The 19,779-nt window shown below is 42.0% G+C and overlaps 1 protein-coding gene across 2 annotated transcripts in view; it reads left to right on the plus strand.

Annotated features, from left to right (window-relative positions):
- Nucleotides 1-1,249: 1,249 nt before the first annotated feature.
- The window catches only part of LOC126457195 (uncharacterized), a 161,932-nt gene continuing 143,402 nt past the window's right edge, over nucleotides 1,250-19,779 (plus strand). Inside the window, exon 1 of one of the 2 annotated variants that reach the window (XM_050093298.1) lies at nucleotides 1,250-1,309. In XM_050093298.1, the coding sequence (XP_049949255.1) occupies nucleotides 1,267-1,309 (43 nt within the window). In that variant the 5' untranslated portion in view covers nucleotides 1,250-1,266. Of the gene's footprint in view, nucleotides 1,385-19,779 lie in introns of both variants that reach the window. The other variant, XM_050093292.1, reaches the window with a different exon arrangement.

A 19,779-nucleotide genomic window follows, 5' to 3' on the forward strand; every position in this document is an offset into this window, starting at 1 on the left:
TTGTGTGGGAAGGAGATTGACTCTGCCCACTGCTATTTAACTGCGCTCTATAAAGAATGGTCTGAGAGTAAAACACGAAGACACATCGTGGAATCAGACTAGAAAAAACAACGAAGGCATCAAAGACAATCGTCCAGCCTTTGCAGATTTTACAAATGATTTGCCCTCCTAGTCGATACCTGGGAAGAAGTCAACGAACAGACCCACAAACTACAAAAACAAGCAGAAAAAGTAGGTTTCGAAATCTCCTTCGAAAAGACCAAGACAATGACAAACATAAAAAACCTACCAAAACTTTTTAAAGTGGGCAATCAAAAAATTGAGACCGTTAAAGAATTCAAATATCTTGGAGAATGGATCAGCTGGAATGCCCTTGAGAAAAAGATAATGAAATGTACAAGTTATAAAGTTTTTGATGAGTTGGAAGGCCAGTCCAACTCATCAAAAACATATGTAACAGAGAGTCCCTTTCAGGGAATGCAAAAATAACACATTACAACGCAGTAATCAAACTGGAAACCCTATATTCAGTCGAAATACTGCAGTTCGAAGGGTGCACATCAAAGAAAGGAGGACATTAAGAAAAGTCCTTGGCCTTAGATTCACATAACAAATGAAACCCGTTATTAAACTACCGAAAAACTCTCAGAAACAATAACGGAAAGAAGAATTAATTTATATGGAAACATCCTCAGAATGAACCCAAAAAAATTTTTGGCTACTTCTGCACCAAAAAAAGAAAAAAAATCTAGAAAATTGCTTTAACGAAAGAGAATGTCTTAAGAGGACTCCAATTCACAGAAAATATGGTCATAGATAAAACTGCAAAAAAAAAAAAAAAAAGAAAAAAAGGACAGACAAGTCAAAATGAAAACCAAACGAACAGTGTAAATCTCCTAAGAGGAAAGGAAAGCAAGATCGGAACGAATTAAACAATATTGAACTAACAGAAATGCACAGAACATTAAAAATTGGTTGATTTGACGTATCCCAAAGTCGGGTGAAGCGAAAGAAGAAGACAGGTGGCAACAGGTATGGGGACACGTAACCAGAATCCGAGGTGGGCCACAGTCTCGCGATGTCCTTCGGAGGCCCGCAATAAGATCGCGGTCGGCGGCGGCGGCGGCGGCGGCAGGTCGGGCTGGTGTTTCGCTGCGCTGGAGGGGCGGTCGCGTCGCTCGTGACGTAGCCGGAGCCAGAGCGGCAGGGTCCGCGGACGCTGCGCCGCGGCCGTCAGTTGGACGCCGCCAGCCGCGAGGACACGCCATGGCCGACTCCCGGCAGAGGGGCGCGGGCGCGCGCAGCCGCGGTGAGTCCGGCCGCCGCTACACCGCTCTGCGCAGGCGCTCGCCGCCACGCTCGCTCAAATGTCACGACCCTCCAGGTGCGAATGCGGTGCTTCTTTCGCTACTGTCGTGAAATCTTGGATTTGTTAGTGACACTTTCAACTGCTTTGAAATAAAATATCACAAGTTTTGCAGATGACAAACCAGCACGATATCTGCGAAGGGAAGGACTCTTCTAAGTCGCTTTTGACAGCCACTTTATTAGTGAAAGATCCAAACGCGTGAATGAAAACGAGAGTTTCTCAGTGCTATCTGTGAATCTGTAGCGCAGTCTTACTTGGCAAACGGTGTTCCGTATTTTCACGAAGAAAAACGCTGCAAGAATTGAGCAAGGACTGAAATCTCCGTGAATTATTCAAAAATTTAAGAATGGGACTAAGAAGAGTGGTGTGGAAGTAGACTGTTAAGCTTTTACGGATAATATACCCATAATGAAACAAGGTGTTGAAACAGCAACGAACAGATTAATGTACTCAAGAAGTAGCAAAACAAGCTGTGTTGCAAATATCTGATATATTAACGTGTGTCATGGCGCTAAAACGTTTCCATTGCCTCTGAAAAATATTTTAAGGATTGACCCAGCCATCTTTGTCAAATTCTGCCACGAAATACTGTGTTAAAGAAAGGGGGAAAATAAATTGTCTGTGTGGATGAACATCAGGTGATACGCCTTCTAAACACCTAAGAGAAATCACTAAATTTTCGCTTTCAATTTAGCATTCTGTGTCGAATATCTCTTAGTTTTTTATGCAGTTCTTCTACCGTAGTGTTTCTAAACACGTCCTGTCTGGAAGTTCCCTGAATAAGTTTTCAAGAGGGGTCTGTGTTTCTGCGTGTTTTGGCGCTCTTGGCAGCACTGGCCGTTGTGCAGAGCAGTGACAACAACTAACGTACGATACCCCTTTGTCAATTCTCATACAAGTGCTCTCAAGGAAACGCTATATTCCAGTAAGATATACCGAGCCGCAATTCCATGCGACGCCTTCGATATTTTTCAGAGACATCGTGGGGAACCAGTTTGTCCAGTTTCGTGACGTCTCCGCATGCTTACGAGTTCCGAGAAACTGTGTTTTTCTATCACAACAGCACCCCACACTTTGGCGATCTACATACTTTACTAATGGCTGCTGTGCCTCGATATCGACGCCCATTTATGACATGTGCATGGTATCAGATTGTAAAAGTAACAACTCCACACAAGAGATTTAGACGTTAGCCTACTACAGTTGGCCAATTTATTGGCGAAAATTTTATATTTCTGTCTACCACAATTATGTTCTGGTGAAAATCACACTAGTCGAGAGACAGTACTTGCGGTTGACTTTCGTCTGTGTACTGTTCATAAGAATACGCGGCTTGCTCCATGTACGACGCAAAGTTCTAGTACGTTGATATAACCCGGAGTTGCGTACGTCGTTTGCTGTGACGTGATAATCACAACCTTTATCATTGTTAACAGACAACTGCTATTCTCATTATATGCGCTCATGGTAATGGCATGGATGAAACAAACGTTCTGGGTTAGTCAGGAATCCAATAAAAACAGATGGATAAAATGACTGCAAATGCTTATGCAATTTGATCTCTCAGATTTTCTTGACGTGACTAATGGTATGCTTCCGGATACAAAGCTGGATCGTTGTTTCCATTTATGCATTATATTTCTTCTGAAGAAAGCGACTGGTTCTGTCGTTGAAAAATTATGCATAAATGAAAATAACAGTTCGACTCTATGCCGGGAGGCATACCATTAATATTGATCCTCTTATTCTGAACCAGGTCAGAAAAATGGAAATGCAATATGAAGTACAGCGTAAGTACAGGAATTCAACGCACTCTATTTATGTTTGTTGGAACGCACTGAATGAGACGTAAAGAAGAAGATTATGAATTGTAATTTTTGTCTTGTTTTCTGTCGTAAGTCAGGTTTCATTGCCGTAGGTAATGCGATGCATATCAAGAGTTTATCGGTTGCGATAAGAGATAATTGGCGCGTAGCTGGCAGCTCGTGCCGCATCTGATAGAGCGAGAGGTTGTCCGTTCAAGATATAAACTTTTCACTGTACCATTTACGAGCCAATATAGTTATAACTATGGTTCTGCTTCTGAAAAGCGATCCACCGTAAATTTGTTAAAAAATTAAAATAAAACTTTCCGAATGCAGCTGCATCGATTTTACAAAATTATCCTACCAGTTTTGCAGTTAACAAATACTGTATTAGGCAAGAATTTTGCGATGTTAATTCAAAGCAAATGTTAACAATCCATGCGTCTAGCCGTGTCCGAAGTAACAAATGGGTTGTCATCTGGTCTACTCGGTAGCGCAGTTGGTTGCCCAATTCCAGTGTTCTGGATTCGACATGCAGAGCTCTCCATACACTTGTGCCATGCTTTGGTGAATTCCCTTTTACCGCACTCCTTCCGCTGCAATGAAACGCGCTACGCCCCTCTGCTTTCCCCTCTCTCTTTCCTCACCTTCTTCCGCAGACAATGGCATTACGATCCCTCTGGTGGTTTTTATTTTACAGCCTCCGACTGGGCTTTCTGAATACATCTTATACTGTATATCCGCACCGATCGAAGCTGCACACAGACAAGACTCAGGGTTCGAATACGAGCAGGTCCACCTACGAATGCTGTACATGGGAATAAGTCATAGTCTAGAATCTAGCGTATCACCAAGGGCTTAGGAAAACCATTTCACATTCGCGAATCCTCCCAGATTTACCTGAGATGAAACAGAGAAATCAACTGTTCATTCTTTAAAAATAAGGAGATCTTATACGCCGCAAAAAGGACTGCTGTATTAAATATGTAAATGTTAGAAGTAAGATTTGAACTCTCTTTTCCTATACGTGGCTGTGTGCTTCTTAGAGGTAAAATACGTGCTATCGGACAGCTTTCTCTGCCTACACTACTCTAAATTATATCATATTGGATATATTCGTTGAACTAAACAATTTATTATAAATGCTTTGGTGACCACCTATACACCGCAAAATAAATATTGTTCTTAACGAAACGTCGTTTCATGCTGAAGGTAAGCGCGTAATGACAGTGTTACTAGCTACGTGCATTACACGCTTTCGAATTTGGCGTTGCAGTGCAATTTCGCACACACGTAAATGAAATAAACAATTTACCAGCGATGATTTGGTAACCACCCAAATCACATAACATAAATTTTGTCTTCCAAAAATAACTTTATCATTTATTTAAGCATGTGTTCGAACTGTTGACCACAGACTCAAACGCACATTTGCTATCGCCGTTCAAAAAACTGTGAACAGACGTAATAACAGTGGATGGTATGGTAGAGCATGCGGAGGCGATTCGGCAATACATATCGTAGGGCGTAGTTTGGGCTTCGTCATAGACTGCGTCTCTGAGTGCTCCCAGAATAAAGAAATCGAGAGTAATCAAGTCGGGGGACATCGCAGGCCATTTGACAACAGAATTTCGTCCTGTCCAACGTCCAGGAAAGTCCTCATTCAGTATTTGCGTTGCAACACGGGACGAGTGAGCTGGACAACCGTCGTGTTGCAGCCACATATATTGTCGAATATCCAGTGATACCTCTTCTAGAAGAACCGGCAGAATTTTCGTCAGAAAGTGTCCGTACAATTGTCCATTTAGAATGCCTGAGATGAAGTAAGATCCCCACAGTGTAACTTCCTACGAAGCCGCACCAAACGTCTACAGCCGGCCGAAGTGGCCGAGCGGTTCTAGGCGGTTCAGTCTGGAACCGCGCGACCGCTACGGTCGCATGTTCGAATCCTGCCTCGGGCATGGATGTGTGTGATGTCCTTAGGTTAGTTAGGTTTAAGTAGTACTAAGTTCTAGCGGACTGATGATGGTTCAAATTGCTCTGAGAACTATGGGACTTAAAATATGAGGTCATCAGTCCCCTAGAACTTAGAACTACTTAAACGTAACAAACCTAAGGACAACACACACATCCATGCCCGAGGCAGGAATCGAACCTGCGACCGTAGCGGTCGCGCGGTTCCAGACTGAAGCGCCTAGAACCGCTCGGTCACACCGGCCTGCGGGACTGATGACCTCAGATGTTAAGTCTCATAGTGCTCAGAGCCATTTGAATCAAACGTCTACGCTCCACGGGCGTTGATGTTGCACCTGACGAAGCCAGTGTGGGTTATCAGCTACCCAGTAGTGCATGTTATGCAAATTTATATTCTCGTGGTTAGTAAATGTTGCTTCATCGGTAAAGAGCAAAGGCTGGAAAAAAATAGGGTCGTCACTCTGTTGCTGAAGGGCAAACCGACGAAATTCTATACGACGTTCGAAATCACTGTCGTCGAGTGCCTGATATTGTGACAGCAACAGAGATGAAAATTCTGTCGCTGCAGGATGCGAATGACATTCATCTGGCTGATTCCACATTCCTTGGCAATATGTCTCGTACCACTGTGCGGATTCATTACCGTCGTAGCCAGAACAGCTCCTTCGTGTTCTCTGCCAGTTGCAGTCTTCCTTCTTGTCCTCTTTTTTGACTCCAAGCAGCCCGTCCGCGCTAATGTCTTCAGAGCATATTTCGAGCAGTTGCTGGCGCGTCGTACATTCGCGATCCGGATAGGTACCCCTATACGGCAGTACTGTTTTTACGCCATTTCTTTTACAGTCACCATATAAAAGTAGTATACCCAAGTTCTCCTCATTGGTGTACATGTCTGCACGCAACGAATGTTGAAGCAGGAACGAGCTGCCTGCAGTCCACAGACGTAAATAGGGAAATGTGTTGACATTCTGACACAGCGTAGCACGAGAGCTCTGCTTAGCTGTGTTTGCACCACTAATGCCGATTCCGGCCCAAGTGCTCTAAAATTCTAGGATATTTCTCGAATTTTTTACGACAAGTTTTAACGTAAAAAAAAGGTTCAAATGGCTCTGAGCACAATGGGACTTAACTTCTGAGGTCATAAGTCCCCTAGAACTACTTAGACCTAACTAACCTAAGGACATCACACACATCCATGCTCGAGGCAGGAATCGAACCTGCGACCGTAGAGGTCAACGCGGTTCCAGACTCAAGCGCCTAGAACCGCTCGGCCATATCGGCCGGCGTTTCAACGTCAACATTAACAAATGCTATATCATTATAACTGCCTTCTCAAGAAGTATCGGATGCAGTTATAAAAAGTATACGATTCCATTTAAACAGTGTACTTACTTCATTATCTCCGTTGATATCAGCGCTAAAAACATTAACCATTAGACGCTCTAACGTATACCGAAAACGGCTTTTCGATATAACTGTTCACGAAATAGAAGGGTATGACATCTTACGCGACTCACCCTGTATATAGGCGGATATAATACTTAACGTGTAAGATATAGTTTGCCAAATAGTAATGTTGCTAAAGAGGGTTGTGAAGATGTAGGCTTTTTTTCCCGTAGCCACCTAAGATTTCGATCTTACACCCTAGCCGAGATGAACACAACACGCAACTGCGTGGGGGCACTACCTGGAGGTAACTGGTTCGAATCCAGAAACTTGGAAACTTCTTTCGTCGTTATTTTGGATATCGACGGGGTGAGAGGACGATATGCAAATTTTCTGACCGCCAAATGCAGAGAGTTAAAGCACAAAATTATCTCCTAGCAAGACCATTCAATGCAGTTGGTGTTTAACCGTCCGTCTGTTTGGGACGTTAAAACCGGCGATCCTTTTGTACTTTCTGATATTCATAATCGCTCATAAGATCTCGGTATAAGTGTTCATTGCGGAAATAGATGGATATCTTACGCCACGGGAAGAAGTGAGTCTATGTCGCAGAGTTCAAATATGCATGGGGAACAAAAGTTAATGAAAATGATAGGGCAGCGTTCTGAATTCAATAAACGGCTAGGAAGGCAACTAAGATTTCGGCGCACCCACGCTGCTGCCTCGTAAAGCCGTAGAAACTCACACGTGTAACTTAGGAGTCTTGTAGCCTTGACAAAACAGGTTCTGACAAGAATGAGTCAGCTTCAGCAGGAGAATAGAAGAAGTTGGACATTCGCCGCGTGATGCGTATGTTGAGTATTCCATGTCTGCAGCAGCCACCTCTACGGCCACAGCGCCAGCGTTAACATCAGAACTCACATTTCAGGTGACACATTAGGCAACAGAGAGCAGGCTACTGCTAGAAACTGCCAGCGTTACAAATGGTCTTTGCCAAATCCCGTACTAAGGCACTAAGAAATATGACTCCAACCTCTAAAGCGAAAGCATTTCAGCTTCTCTGCAATATAGTCTCTTCGCACCGTCTGCCACAGACCAACATATACTTACGAGATTCCATACTACTTATCGTATAACAGTTACGAGGTTTTGAGATACAACCGTTTTGCAGCAGCACTTAAGGTCTCGCTAACTTACCAGCCCGGAGCGAATTGAAAAAGAACTTCAATTTCACGAGGACACGGGAAAAACTATGGCCGTATCTCACTCGTAACTATGGCCCCGTAATTTACACAAAGCTGTACAGACACCTTAGACCATCAATGATAAAGGGCTACTTATTTCCATGTTCCATAGGTAATATTCACAATAAAGATTATGATGTGGCACATGTTGATAGAATAAAAACACGCATAGAGAACTGAACAAATATATTCATACGGCGACATGTTGAACATTCAGATGATTGTAGTTGACTCCTAATGTCTGTTCAAGTATTCATCGGTAGTATATAAGTTGTTAGAGAGAAACAACTTTAGTGGACCTATGAAAACAGTTATGCTGTTGCTGACATTTTATTTTGATAGGCGCATTGTCAAAGAGTTTTGTAATTGCGGATTTCATTCTCTTCCGTGTTAAAGTTAGATTCACTAGAGAGAAGTGCACACTAACTTCCATTATAAAACCGTATATATGATTATGTCTAACTCCAATGGATTGCTGTTTATGTCATTAAAAGAAATGTGTATTTAGATGATAACTCTTATAGCAGCTATGGCTCTTATTGATGCTTAGGATTACGTCCGCCAGAACTACAGATACTGAAACTCCTTCTTTAAAGCCTTAGTACCACCGCAGCGTTATTCCAACCAACAGCAGCGTAAACTGTAAGTTAAGGTAGGCTTATTATGTAGCCAGTGGAGTGTACAGAGATGTATTATAGTTTAAGCGGGTTTTCTGGTCTCGGAGTCTTACTTTATGTTCAACTTTTTTTGGCAACTAATTGTTTTGTGATATAAATATTTATTAAAAAAGAAAAATGTGTACTTAAATACTATGTAAATATTTTTTCGGCGGAGAATTGATGAGCCCAAGCAGCAGAAAGTGGCGGTCAAAATATCTCTGCGCGGGTTGTGCAACTAAACGGTTTGCACCACTGAGGGTGAAGTAGAGCTCTGCAGTCAAAATTAAACACACGTTCATTATCATAATCATATTTTCGAAGGCGTGAACTTCGATAATCAGATTTCCCGAAGTGTACTTCAAAATGGCGGCCACTGAAAACGTAGGTACTGAAAATCGTTCTATTTTGTGGCTTTTAAATGTACATAAATAACAAACATTTGCTTTTTGAGGTTTACGCCAAAATTGCAAGTGTCCATTTCATTAAAACCAAAGCGGCATCTAATTTTACCGAGTACTTGTTTTTTAAACACGTGTACTAGTTTAACAAACATTGTCTCGAGAAATACACATTTAAAGTTTTAAATGTGATTCTTGTGTACACAACTTTACAAACTTAGAACTTACCGTTAAGCTGCTATGCCTGAGCCATACAGTAAACCTCCCTCTTCTTCGAAGACTTCATTTTCTAAGGCGCGGGCCTTTCTAGCTGCAATTCCAGCCTCGACGCTTCTCTGAAACGAGCGCCGGTCCCAACTCTTGAGACGTTTCTCGTCGCCTGTCGTTGCGGATGGGCAAGCCTTGGTGCCGGTAACGACTGCAGTGACTTCCGTGGTACGAATGACACCCTTCAATTAGTCGTTAAAAATAACGCACGCCGATTGTTAGCAATCTGGACGACTTTTACTCTGTAAAACATGTGTTTTGAAGCGAGTGAGTTCACTGCTTCATTAGTCTGCGTATAGGCTCCAAGACTCTCTCCATCAAGCTGTCGCCAGTCAGATGTTTGCACACATCAGTAATAACCTCGCCGCACGGTGGTGCTTACGATTAAAAGTATCGAGTGTCCCGTTCATGTCAACTTTCATCCATTTGCACAAACTTCAAACAGTAATCGTGTTGTGCATCGTCATTCGTTGAAAGCACCGTCATTACCGCTTTTTTCCTCTCACTTTTGTCGAAAGCATTTATTGAGAGATCTGTTGGGCAAGCACAACACCTATATCGATATGTTACACGACCTTTACAGAGAAGGAGATATCGATGGGAGTCGCGAACGGCCCAAGATCTGAGAGAGCTAGAGCAGGCGTATGCGCCATTCCATTGAAACGTGAGTTTTCCGACAAAATCCTTTAGTTCATATATTCACAAGGCTACAAGGAGTCAAAATACGCAAAAAATGTTTTTTTTTTTAATCTCGTGACTGGAAAAACCCCTTAATACAGTACTTGACAGTTCGATGAGCTTTGTCACACTTACGCCTGTAATTACAAATTTATCTTGGAGAACCATTCATTAATTTCAGAGATCCTGGAGCAACTACATAATCACAGTAGCACCCTACTGTTCTGCGTACATTTAATAGTAGCTTGAATTATACACAATAAGCGAAGCGTTACCAATGAGAACAGGTACATTACCACGTAGAGCGCCAGGACATCAAACTCCACACAATCCGACCAAGTAAACGCTGTGGGGTCTCCCTCTCAAATGAAGTAATCATAAGAACCTTATCTTAGCTAATATTAAATTTCAGCCGGCCAGTGTGACCGAGCGGTTCTAGGCGCTTCAGTCTGGAACCGCGCGACCGCTACGGTCGCAGGTTCTAATCCTGCCTCGGGCATGGATGTGTGTGATGTCCTTAGGTTAGTTAGGTTTAAGTAGCTGTAAGTTCTAGGTGACTGATGACCTCAGATGTTGAGTCCCATAGTGCTCAGAGCCATTTGAACCATTAAATTTCACCTTAGCTAACATTAGTGACTTCTGCGTCCTGAAAACGGTCTGTACATTTTAAGTAGAACACATCTTTGTTAATTTTAAAATAAGTGGATAATCGTGCTTTACCCTGATAAAACCTTGAATGCAGATGCTCTTTTTCCTGTTAAGTAATGACTATCGCTTGCAGTACGCAATCTATATTATGCATTTTGAATGAAAAATGATTAATCGTACAATGTACATGTATTTGTTCAAGTTATCGAAAGAACTGTTAATCTTAAAGGGGATTTCCAGAATGCAGCGGAGCATGCTGTCCTGTGTAGCTTCTTGTTGACCGGTTCTCGAACGCGGAACTTCCGCGGGAAAAGCCCCTACTAAACAAGAACTGGCAAATCTGAAGCTGTGAACAGATTTTTTTTCTTTTTATTTTTGCACGCCTCCTTTGTGGCGCAAACGGCCTTCAGTCTTCGGCACGAACTAAAATGTTTTTTTTGGTTAGCATCAGAATCGAGTTCATGTTACTATAAATACTCCATACTGTTTTTCGATTTTTTAAAGGTTTATTTCCTACCAGATGTGGTTAATCCTAGTGAAAGTTATTGAAGAATCGTGTCATGTTTTCTGATTCACTGTCAGACAGGTTGAAAGTCTTATGACGGAGATGCATAGTGGGCGTTCACGGTAGACTCTTAAAATTTTGCTGTACAGTGAAAGAACGGGGAACATTCAGATGATATGGGTATGGTTTAGTTTTATTTCGAAGAGAATTCTGTCGCAGATGGAAATAGCTGAACCAAACGCATGTGTGTGCACAGGTGTACGTACGTGGAGAAGCAGAGGAAGCTGTGAAAGAAGGTGCACTTCAGATTTAATTGTCTTCGAATTTAGCTTTCTTCATAAGAACGACGTTAATCGCTTCATCAGTGAAGCCAACCGCAAGTTCGAGAGGCCTAGTTAACGAAAAACGGTGTAAATGAAACCACTGAGCAATATGTATGTCGCGGTGCCTCTCTAACAGAAAAGAAACACCCTTCCGAGGCGCTTTTCCTCTTTCTTGAGGGGGTGGGAATGCTGCAGTCGTAATACAAGTGTCATGCTTAGACCTCAAATCAGAAACTGCTATACGTTTGTTATGATGTATGATGATGATCGGCTGACGAATTTCCATAAAAAGCAAGTTGAACACCGACGCATAGTTCTGTCGTAAGCCGCTTTACAAGCACGGACGAGGCGGCCGCTGAGCGAAGAAAGTGTGCCGAGCACGTCAGCTCTGCGTTTGTCGTCTGAGAGCTGCCCGTGTCTCCGCCCACACCCGCGACTTAAATGGCTTACTGGTTGTGATACAAAAGTGAAGGAAAATGTCGGCATGCGGTTAAAAGACAGAACTGCCTACGCAGAAAACAATCTGAATTTATTTCGTTCGTGTACACACGGATCCTAAAGCGTAACACAAATATTTTCGTGAGATATAGTTCCACAGCCTTAGTAAAATGCTTAAAATATGTCAATGTCGTGCTCCAAAATAATTATACTTACTACTTGTTATACAGATCGATTCTTGCGAAGAAGACAGCAGCAATCAGCCACTGTCAATAATGCTGTTTATTTTTACAAATAGAGCCGTTAATGCTTTCGAACTGACAGGTTCATCTTCAGACAGCTGTTCACGTTTAGATATATATTTGTTGACGTTTATACTAGTTTTCGGCTCTTTATTCCCCTTTTGTAATGAATGTAGGGTGATGGTGTCTTACAGAAAATCGATGTGAGAGACGGCCTATTTACCTGTAACTGTACCTAATAACGATTGAAAACCACGTAAGTAAATCTTGAATATAGAAATATTTTAACTTTAGGTTACGTATGTCGAAAATCCCGCTTTGTTATGTTGCATAACTTTCGGTGTAAATACTCTACAAGATGTTCATATGTGTGTGAATTCCTAAGGGACCAAAAGGCTGGAGGTCATCGGTCCCTAGACTTACACACTACTTAAACTAACTTATGCTAAGAACAACACACACACCCATGCCCGAGGGAGGACTCGAACCTCCTGCGGGAGGAGCCGCGCAATCCGTGACATGGCGCCTCAAACCACTCGGTCACTCCGCGTGGCGAATATCCTAGAGAATCACAAGTGTGCTACCAATTCCGGATTTCGGGTACTGGTGGTAAGTACACTTTTAGATAAGTTGCGAAGCTGTTGGGAGCTGGAAATGCTAGCGGAGCAGTTAGCCCGCAGGCGAGGCACTCGCACACTTTCCAGCCGGGTTCCAGTATTGCCCCCGGCTCAGGCTGCTCTGCTGCCCGTGCGTCACGCCAATAAAGCGATATAGCGGCGGACGGAGCGCCCGCTCTGTGAGCAGCCGAGCAAAAAAAGCTGGCCAGGTACGGCCTCGGGCCGAGGTAACGGTGCACATCACACAGCCGGCACCCGTCTGATCTGGAGCCTGGCCGCAGCGCTACACAGACGCACAGCACTTCCTCTGCAACTCGGCTTCCTTCACCGCATACGGAGGCCATCATTCTGGCGAAATTGCTGTTGTCGGCACGACAGACGACTGAGGAGGACGATGAACGCCTGCACTCGATCGTGTTCGAAATGTTGGCCGCAGCGGCGGTGCCATTAAGGCAGCGTATTTATTGCTACTGGCGAACACGGCGGAAACGAATTCACATTACAATACTTAGTTTCCTTCAAAACTACTGCTTTAATATTCAATAACAACATTAATATTACAGATGACTTCGATGGCAATACATACACTATAATTCAAGACATTTTGTTTCTTCTAGACGGAAATATAGCATTTGAAAGCAAATTGCCTGTTACACCATGATACAAGATCTTTTATTTAAAACATGAAATACTTACTGGGTTGGTGCATAAATTCATGATATTTTTCGGTAAGTTCAGTAAACTTAATAGATACATATAAGAGTGACTTTATTAACAATATATTCCCCTTCACTATTTACAACAGCCTGCCATCGCTCGGATAACTTTTCGATTACACGACTGTAGAAATCACAGGGTTTTGACCCGAAGAAGTCGTCGAGCCATGGTCGGAGCGCATTTTCATCCGGAAAGGGAATTCCTTGAAGACTGTACGTTAGAGAGCGGAAACGGTGAAAACTGATGGCGCAAGGTCAGGTGAAGAAGGTGGGTCCGGAATGACTTCCCATCCCAACTCCTTTTTGGCTGTCTAGCGGAATGCGCGTGGGCGTTATCGTGGAGAACCATGATTTGACGCAGTTTTCCTGCTCGTTGTTCTCGGACTGCGTCTGCATGACGTCTCAGTTGTTAATATATGTCAGCAGTGATGGTTAGACCTCGGGGAAGCAATTAGTGGTACACCACACCGTCGCTGCTCCACCAGACGCATAACATTATCTCTTGAGGACGCGCGCTGGTCTGTTGCTGTTTCTGCTTTGTTTGGGCTCAGCCATTCCTTTCTACTTTTATGTTAGCACGAAGACACCATTCCTCGCCACCCGTAACGATGCAGCAGTGGAATTATAATGAAAAAGCGAGATGCACCCGCTGATTGTTGTGATTTTGGCTAAGAGCACGCGGTACCCATACACCCGATTTTTGAACCTTACTCACTGCAAGCAGACGTAGCACGATGATGGAATGTTCATCACATTTTCTCATTCTCGAGTACACTCCTGCATCACTGTGAAGTAATGTGTTTAAACAACCTTCATCAAACCCCGAAGGTCTTCCTGAACGCGGAAAGTCACTAATGTAAAACGATCCTGCTTGAAACAAGAAATAATTTTTATGTCGTGGTCTGTCCAGTGGAATTATCCGTATACTCGGCACAAATGTCTCTGGTTGCCCCCGCTGCTGTCACCCATCTGTCGAAATCAAACAGAAGAATATGTCGGAAATGTCCCGGTTTCTCCACTTGGCACACCATATCCTAGCGTCCACAGCTCCGTCCTCTATATCCAAATGACAAAAAACTCAAATAGCAACAATGAACTACAAATAAGAAATGACAATCGATAAAGAAACCTGTACCAACAGCAATGCAAAACAATCGTAATACAAAACAAAAACGCTATGAACTTATGCACCAACGTAGTGCTTTTCAAATGTGAAAAAATATAAAGTAAGAGTAATTACGGAAGTTCTACTTTCACTAATGTCAAGTTCTGTCACAGTCTAGGTCTGTTGGAACCATTTGTCGACATGTTAATAGTGGTCTTCTGATTTTCGAGGTTTGAGGGGTGCCTGTCGCGTTGCGAAAAGAGATGTTCAATCACATAGACAACTTTAACAGAACATGTGTTCGATTTTATAATGATTTCTGTAGACGGAAATACACAAATCATAACATAATTATTCATTACGCGTGAGATATAAACCAGTACGCCTAATTTAGAAAAAAATACCATAACTTTTGCTTCTCGTTCATTGCGCAGTGATAACTAACATTCGACCATCTGTTACTGGGTAGCGACGGACATTCACTTTTCGACTCGGACTTTTAAGTTTCCAACCATCCTTCTCATCTGTATCTGTGACACTTTCAGCACTTCATTTGCTTTTCAGATCTTAAGGGGATGAAATCAAATTATGGATCATATTACATGAGTGGGAGCATCTGCTTCTATCGTCAAATGTCTTGGGAACATAAAACAGCAAGTCAACATGTATAACGTTCTATCATGTTTTTTAATACTACACCACTAACCGCCGTACCGATGACTCTAAAAATCGACCTCCCATGTTAGTAGTAAAGAAGTAACTCACGTAATGTCTGATGGAGATATTTTACTGCATGAACAGCGAAAATGTAGTAAGTGACGAACTTTTTGGTTTCGTTATCTTATGGAGGGTGTCAATGAGAAAAAGTTTCCAAAAATTTCAAAGTATCTGTAAGGTCTGTTGGAGGTCGCTAAAGTGCTCTCATTCTCAAATACCGGACGAATATATTCTGAGTAATCCCCGCGCCTGAGGACACACACATAGTTTGTAATCTTAATATTTACCTGATTCTGTTATATCTTTATGGTGTGGCGGTTCTCGTGACTAATGGTCTGAAAGGTTGCATTTAAAACATGAAACTCCAGACTAAAGTTCCTGACCGTCAACTTCAAGTTTAATATCAGTCTCGATGATATGACTCGGGTAAATTGTTCAGAAAAAGGGGCCCCAACCTAAAAATTCCCCATTATGCGCAACGGATCCAGTGCACAAAGCCTCACTGCCACGCTAAATTTGCATCTGACTGTCTACACTCACGTACGTCCTACAATTTTTAAAATTTCCGCCATTCCAGACGAATAACAATTCAACGAGTAAACGGCTCTCCCTACTATATATATCAAGCTTTGGACGAGAAGTAGATCGCACAGTATTGTAATAATTGGACATATAAGTCACCATACAGTCACTCAGAGCCTCTCATCGCGTATAAGAAAAGCAATGAATGGCTACTCAGCCAAATCTTACCCACTCGTATATTCTGAAACTACTATTACAGTCACTGTGCCTCATGGTAACTCATTAACCTCCATCTGTGTCAAATAACTTGTCAAGTGCAATATTAACTGAAGAATAGAAATAGAAAACGTTCTAAGTGTCAAACGTCACATTTGTCAACAGAATGAAAAAACAAATGTACCTCTATCCCAGTATCTTTCGGGTCTGTATCTGGGGATGACGGAATATCTGATGCTCTGGGAAAACTTCAAGAAACACAACGCAGCTCTGTTTGTACATAACTGATTTCTGTCCAAAAAACTGAGAAGGTATTCTGATACCGCAGAGTTATACAGCTCACCACACCTCCGCAAAAAAAAAGACAAATTACAAAATAAATACTTTATTAAGAACGTTCTAACAAATATACTGGAAATCCGATTGCGTCCAAGTGCCTAGTAGAAAATTTGTGTTTCACGTGCAACTAGTACGGATGACTAAGTTTTATTTGTGATGATACACGTACAGAAATACAGCGATAAGTTTTTAACTAGTAGAACTGAAGTCAACAAAAACTATTTCTCGTATCTTCTAAATTTTGCGAAGCCAGAGGGAAGCAGTGTGTGGCACAAAGACGCCATCTAAAACCGCATGTTTGAAACACTTCCTCCGTGATTTGGCACTTGGATCAAGTCTAGGGATATGCAACAGAGTACCGAGACCACAACAGCACCGAAAACGCTTTTAGTGGAAAAACGGCTCTTACAACGTTTTCCACTTCCGCGCTTCAATTATTTTGGTGTGGTGCAACTAAAAATATTACGTCAGTGAGGAATGGACGCGGTGCTAAGACTGACTGTGACGGTGCTCTGGAATGCAGAAAACCCCGGCAGGCAGGTCGTCAGCAGCGCTCGCCCTCTTATGATCGTTTGTCGCCTGGCGTCGATCAGCTTGCTGCCTGCCGTGCTCCCCTGTACGAGTTGCTGCGTGGCATCTCGTACACTCTTGGGTGATGGCGTGAAGCATATTTATCACGAACATTAATAAAATGATTTCCCCCCACCTATATCCGCTTTTCTTTCACTCAACAAACGTTTTCAATTCAATGACTTGGCGCTACTACTTTGAAGCGGGGAGAAAAACGCATCGACGCTCGATGTCGCTGTAGCGTTACGAATGTAAGATTATACCTCTTAATGATTAGATTAGAACAGTAATTTAAATTTTTAAATTCGGTCAATAATTATATGAAAGTAATATTATAAGATTGTTCCCACAATACTTTTAAGACAAACAAATATATAATTATTGAAGAAATCAATCGCAATACAACAGAAAATTGGACAGACCTCGCGAAGACAATCCGGAATGCAATCCGTTAGGGGTCTACCTCCTAGGAAACTCGTAGATTGTGGAACGCAACTTGTGATCGTGCCATTTAATGTAGAATCCAGGTCTTTCAGATTTTTATCAGTGGCAGAACAACAGACACATGGATTTCCACAAAGTCCTGAAACACTACTCGAAAGAAAATACGAGAATGAAAACGGCATTTGACAAAATAAACTAAATGAAATCGAGGAAGGCTTGAAGAAAAAAAAATTGGTATAGTAAATTCAGAGAAAATATAAAAAGTTATCAGCCTTCAAATATCTTCTTCAAAAGAACTGGCGGATCTCTGGAAACAAATATTAAGGAAGCTGCAGAATTCTTAAAAAATATTTTGATAAACTCCTTAACTGCGAGAAGCTTAAAGAAAAATTACACTTCAATGAAACAGTACCAAATTCAGATTCGAAACCGCCTCCAATTACAGAGGTAGAGGAGATTATAAAACAAAAAACAGACCCCAGGAGAAAGCAGCGTTATTCCAAGATCTGGAAACTCAAAGACCAAAACATCACAAAGTAAATTAATAAAATTCTCACATATATGTGGAGTAGAGAGAAAATTCCACTGCACAGTAAGGGCGACAAGACATACCATAATAATTACAGACGTTTCTTATTATTACCGATCAGCTACAAAATTCCCTCCATGGCATCACTCGACAGACTAGGACCACGAACTATACAAACATAGATGAATACCCAGCAGGCTTCAGAAAAGGAAGATCCAGTAATAAACAGATTTGGAACCAGCGAAAGCTCCTGAAGGTAATACGGATGAACAACACTGTAGTCACATTCGTAGATTTTAAAAAGGGTTACGACTCCATAGACAGGCGGACTCTCTTTGACACACTAGAGGAATATGGAATAAACAGAAAAACTAGGCTACTCATACAACAGAATAAAATTTATAGGAGAAATCTCAGACCCATTCGAGATACATACTGGGGTCATACAAGGAGATGTCTCTCATCGCTTTTATCCAACATGATATTGGACGAAATTATCAAACAATGGGAAGAAAAGTAAAAAGGACTCAGTTGGGAAGAACATGTGCAAACAAGACAATCTTAAAATGCCTGGCATTTGCAGACGAACTGGTAATATTCAACAAGAATAGACAAGAAGCACTGGAGTAGCATGAAGTCTCTGACAAAACAGGTCTAAGGATATCATACGAGAAAAAGTAATACGTGGAAACAAAGAACAGCAACATACAAGACATGCACACAAAATACGAAAAGGTTAGCAGAGTGGAAAAATTCAAATCTCTTGGAACATATATACAAATAGGAGGATCAAACAAGGCATCCATGGACGCTCTGCGATAAAAGAAACGTTTCAAGACAGGTAAAACTCCGGCACTACAATACAGTTGTACTACTAGAAGTACTCTACGCTTCAGAAACGACCAAACTTGGGGCATCAGGCATCACGGACACAGATAAAATAGACCGTAATGTCCTCAGAAAAGTTTTTGGAGCAGTACACAGAGATGGTTTATGGATGAAAAGACCAACCAAAGAATTATACTAAAACAAAGACATGATCATAAAACGCTATCTAACATTCTGTGGTCACAGACATGGAATGAACAACAAACTTGCATGAATGGTTTCTGATGTAGTAAACGGTTTAATGATGAAAACCAGTTGGTTTGAAGAAATAGAAGAAGACCTAAACAAGCAGGGATCAGCAGGAAAATGACATATGAAAGAGACAGATTTGGAAATAAAATTATGAACACGAAATCTGAAGTAAGAGAAGGGAAGAAAAAAGGGAAAAAATGGCCGGAACAATGGAAACAGAAACCCAGCCAAAGAATGACGAGATTTGGGATGAGAAAAAGAAGAAGGAAATAAGAAAAAAAGAATGATCACGTAACATTCAAGTTAATCAATGTCTTAAGGACAAAAATGTGTAATAACAAAATAACAATTACGTGAAAACGAAAATCCAGTCTTTGTTGTTCCTGGAAGCCGTTATACAAGGCGTAAAGGATATATAAGAGCAGATACTTTTGTATGTGGTAAGAACATTAGTGCGTTCGTTGCTTTTTCTCTGCATATAACAGTTTTTGCGCAAACACGTCGCATTATTCTTACCTGATGTCTTCTGCACGGCGATAACTGCACTACCAAATGGACTGCACATGTCAGTATTGCCTCTGCGCATCCACACTTCAACATCTGACCTGCTGTCCAGGGGAAAGTAGGCAGTAATGGCGTGCTCCTACCAGGCACTAACCAGCCTAAAAACATACGACTTGTAAAAGCATTAATTATTAGTCTGCAAATGACGTACACGCTGATGTAATTTTGTTCAGTAGACCGTCCTCGATCACCAGTAGAAATAGCTAGCTGCACCTACACCCTTTACACCCCGTGTAGACAACTTGCAACAGGCATCAGGTGACCGTTTTAGCAGTTTAGTAATACAGATCGTGTTTCAGAATAGCAAGGAGAATTGTGTGTAAATTCTTTGTAGCGATTTGGCACAAGTCCACTAGAATATGGTGGGGCGATAACTTTAGATGGCTACACCGTATTGCGCACTCCTAAGCTTTTCTGCGAATGCAGT

Source organism: Schistocerca serialis, chromosome 1 (genome assembly GCF_023864345.2).
Source record: "Schistocerca serialis cubense isolate TAMUIC-IGC-003099 chromosome 1, iqSchSeri2.2, whole genome shotgun sequence".
NCBI classification, from domain to species: domain Eukaryota; kingdom Metazoa; phylum Arthropoda; class Insecta; order Orthoptera; family Acrididae; genus Schistocerca; species Schistocerca serialis.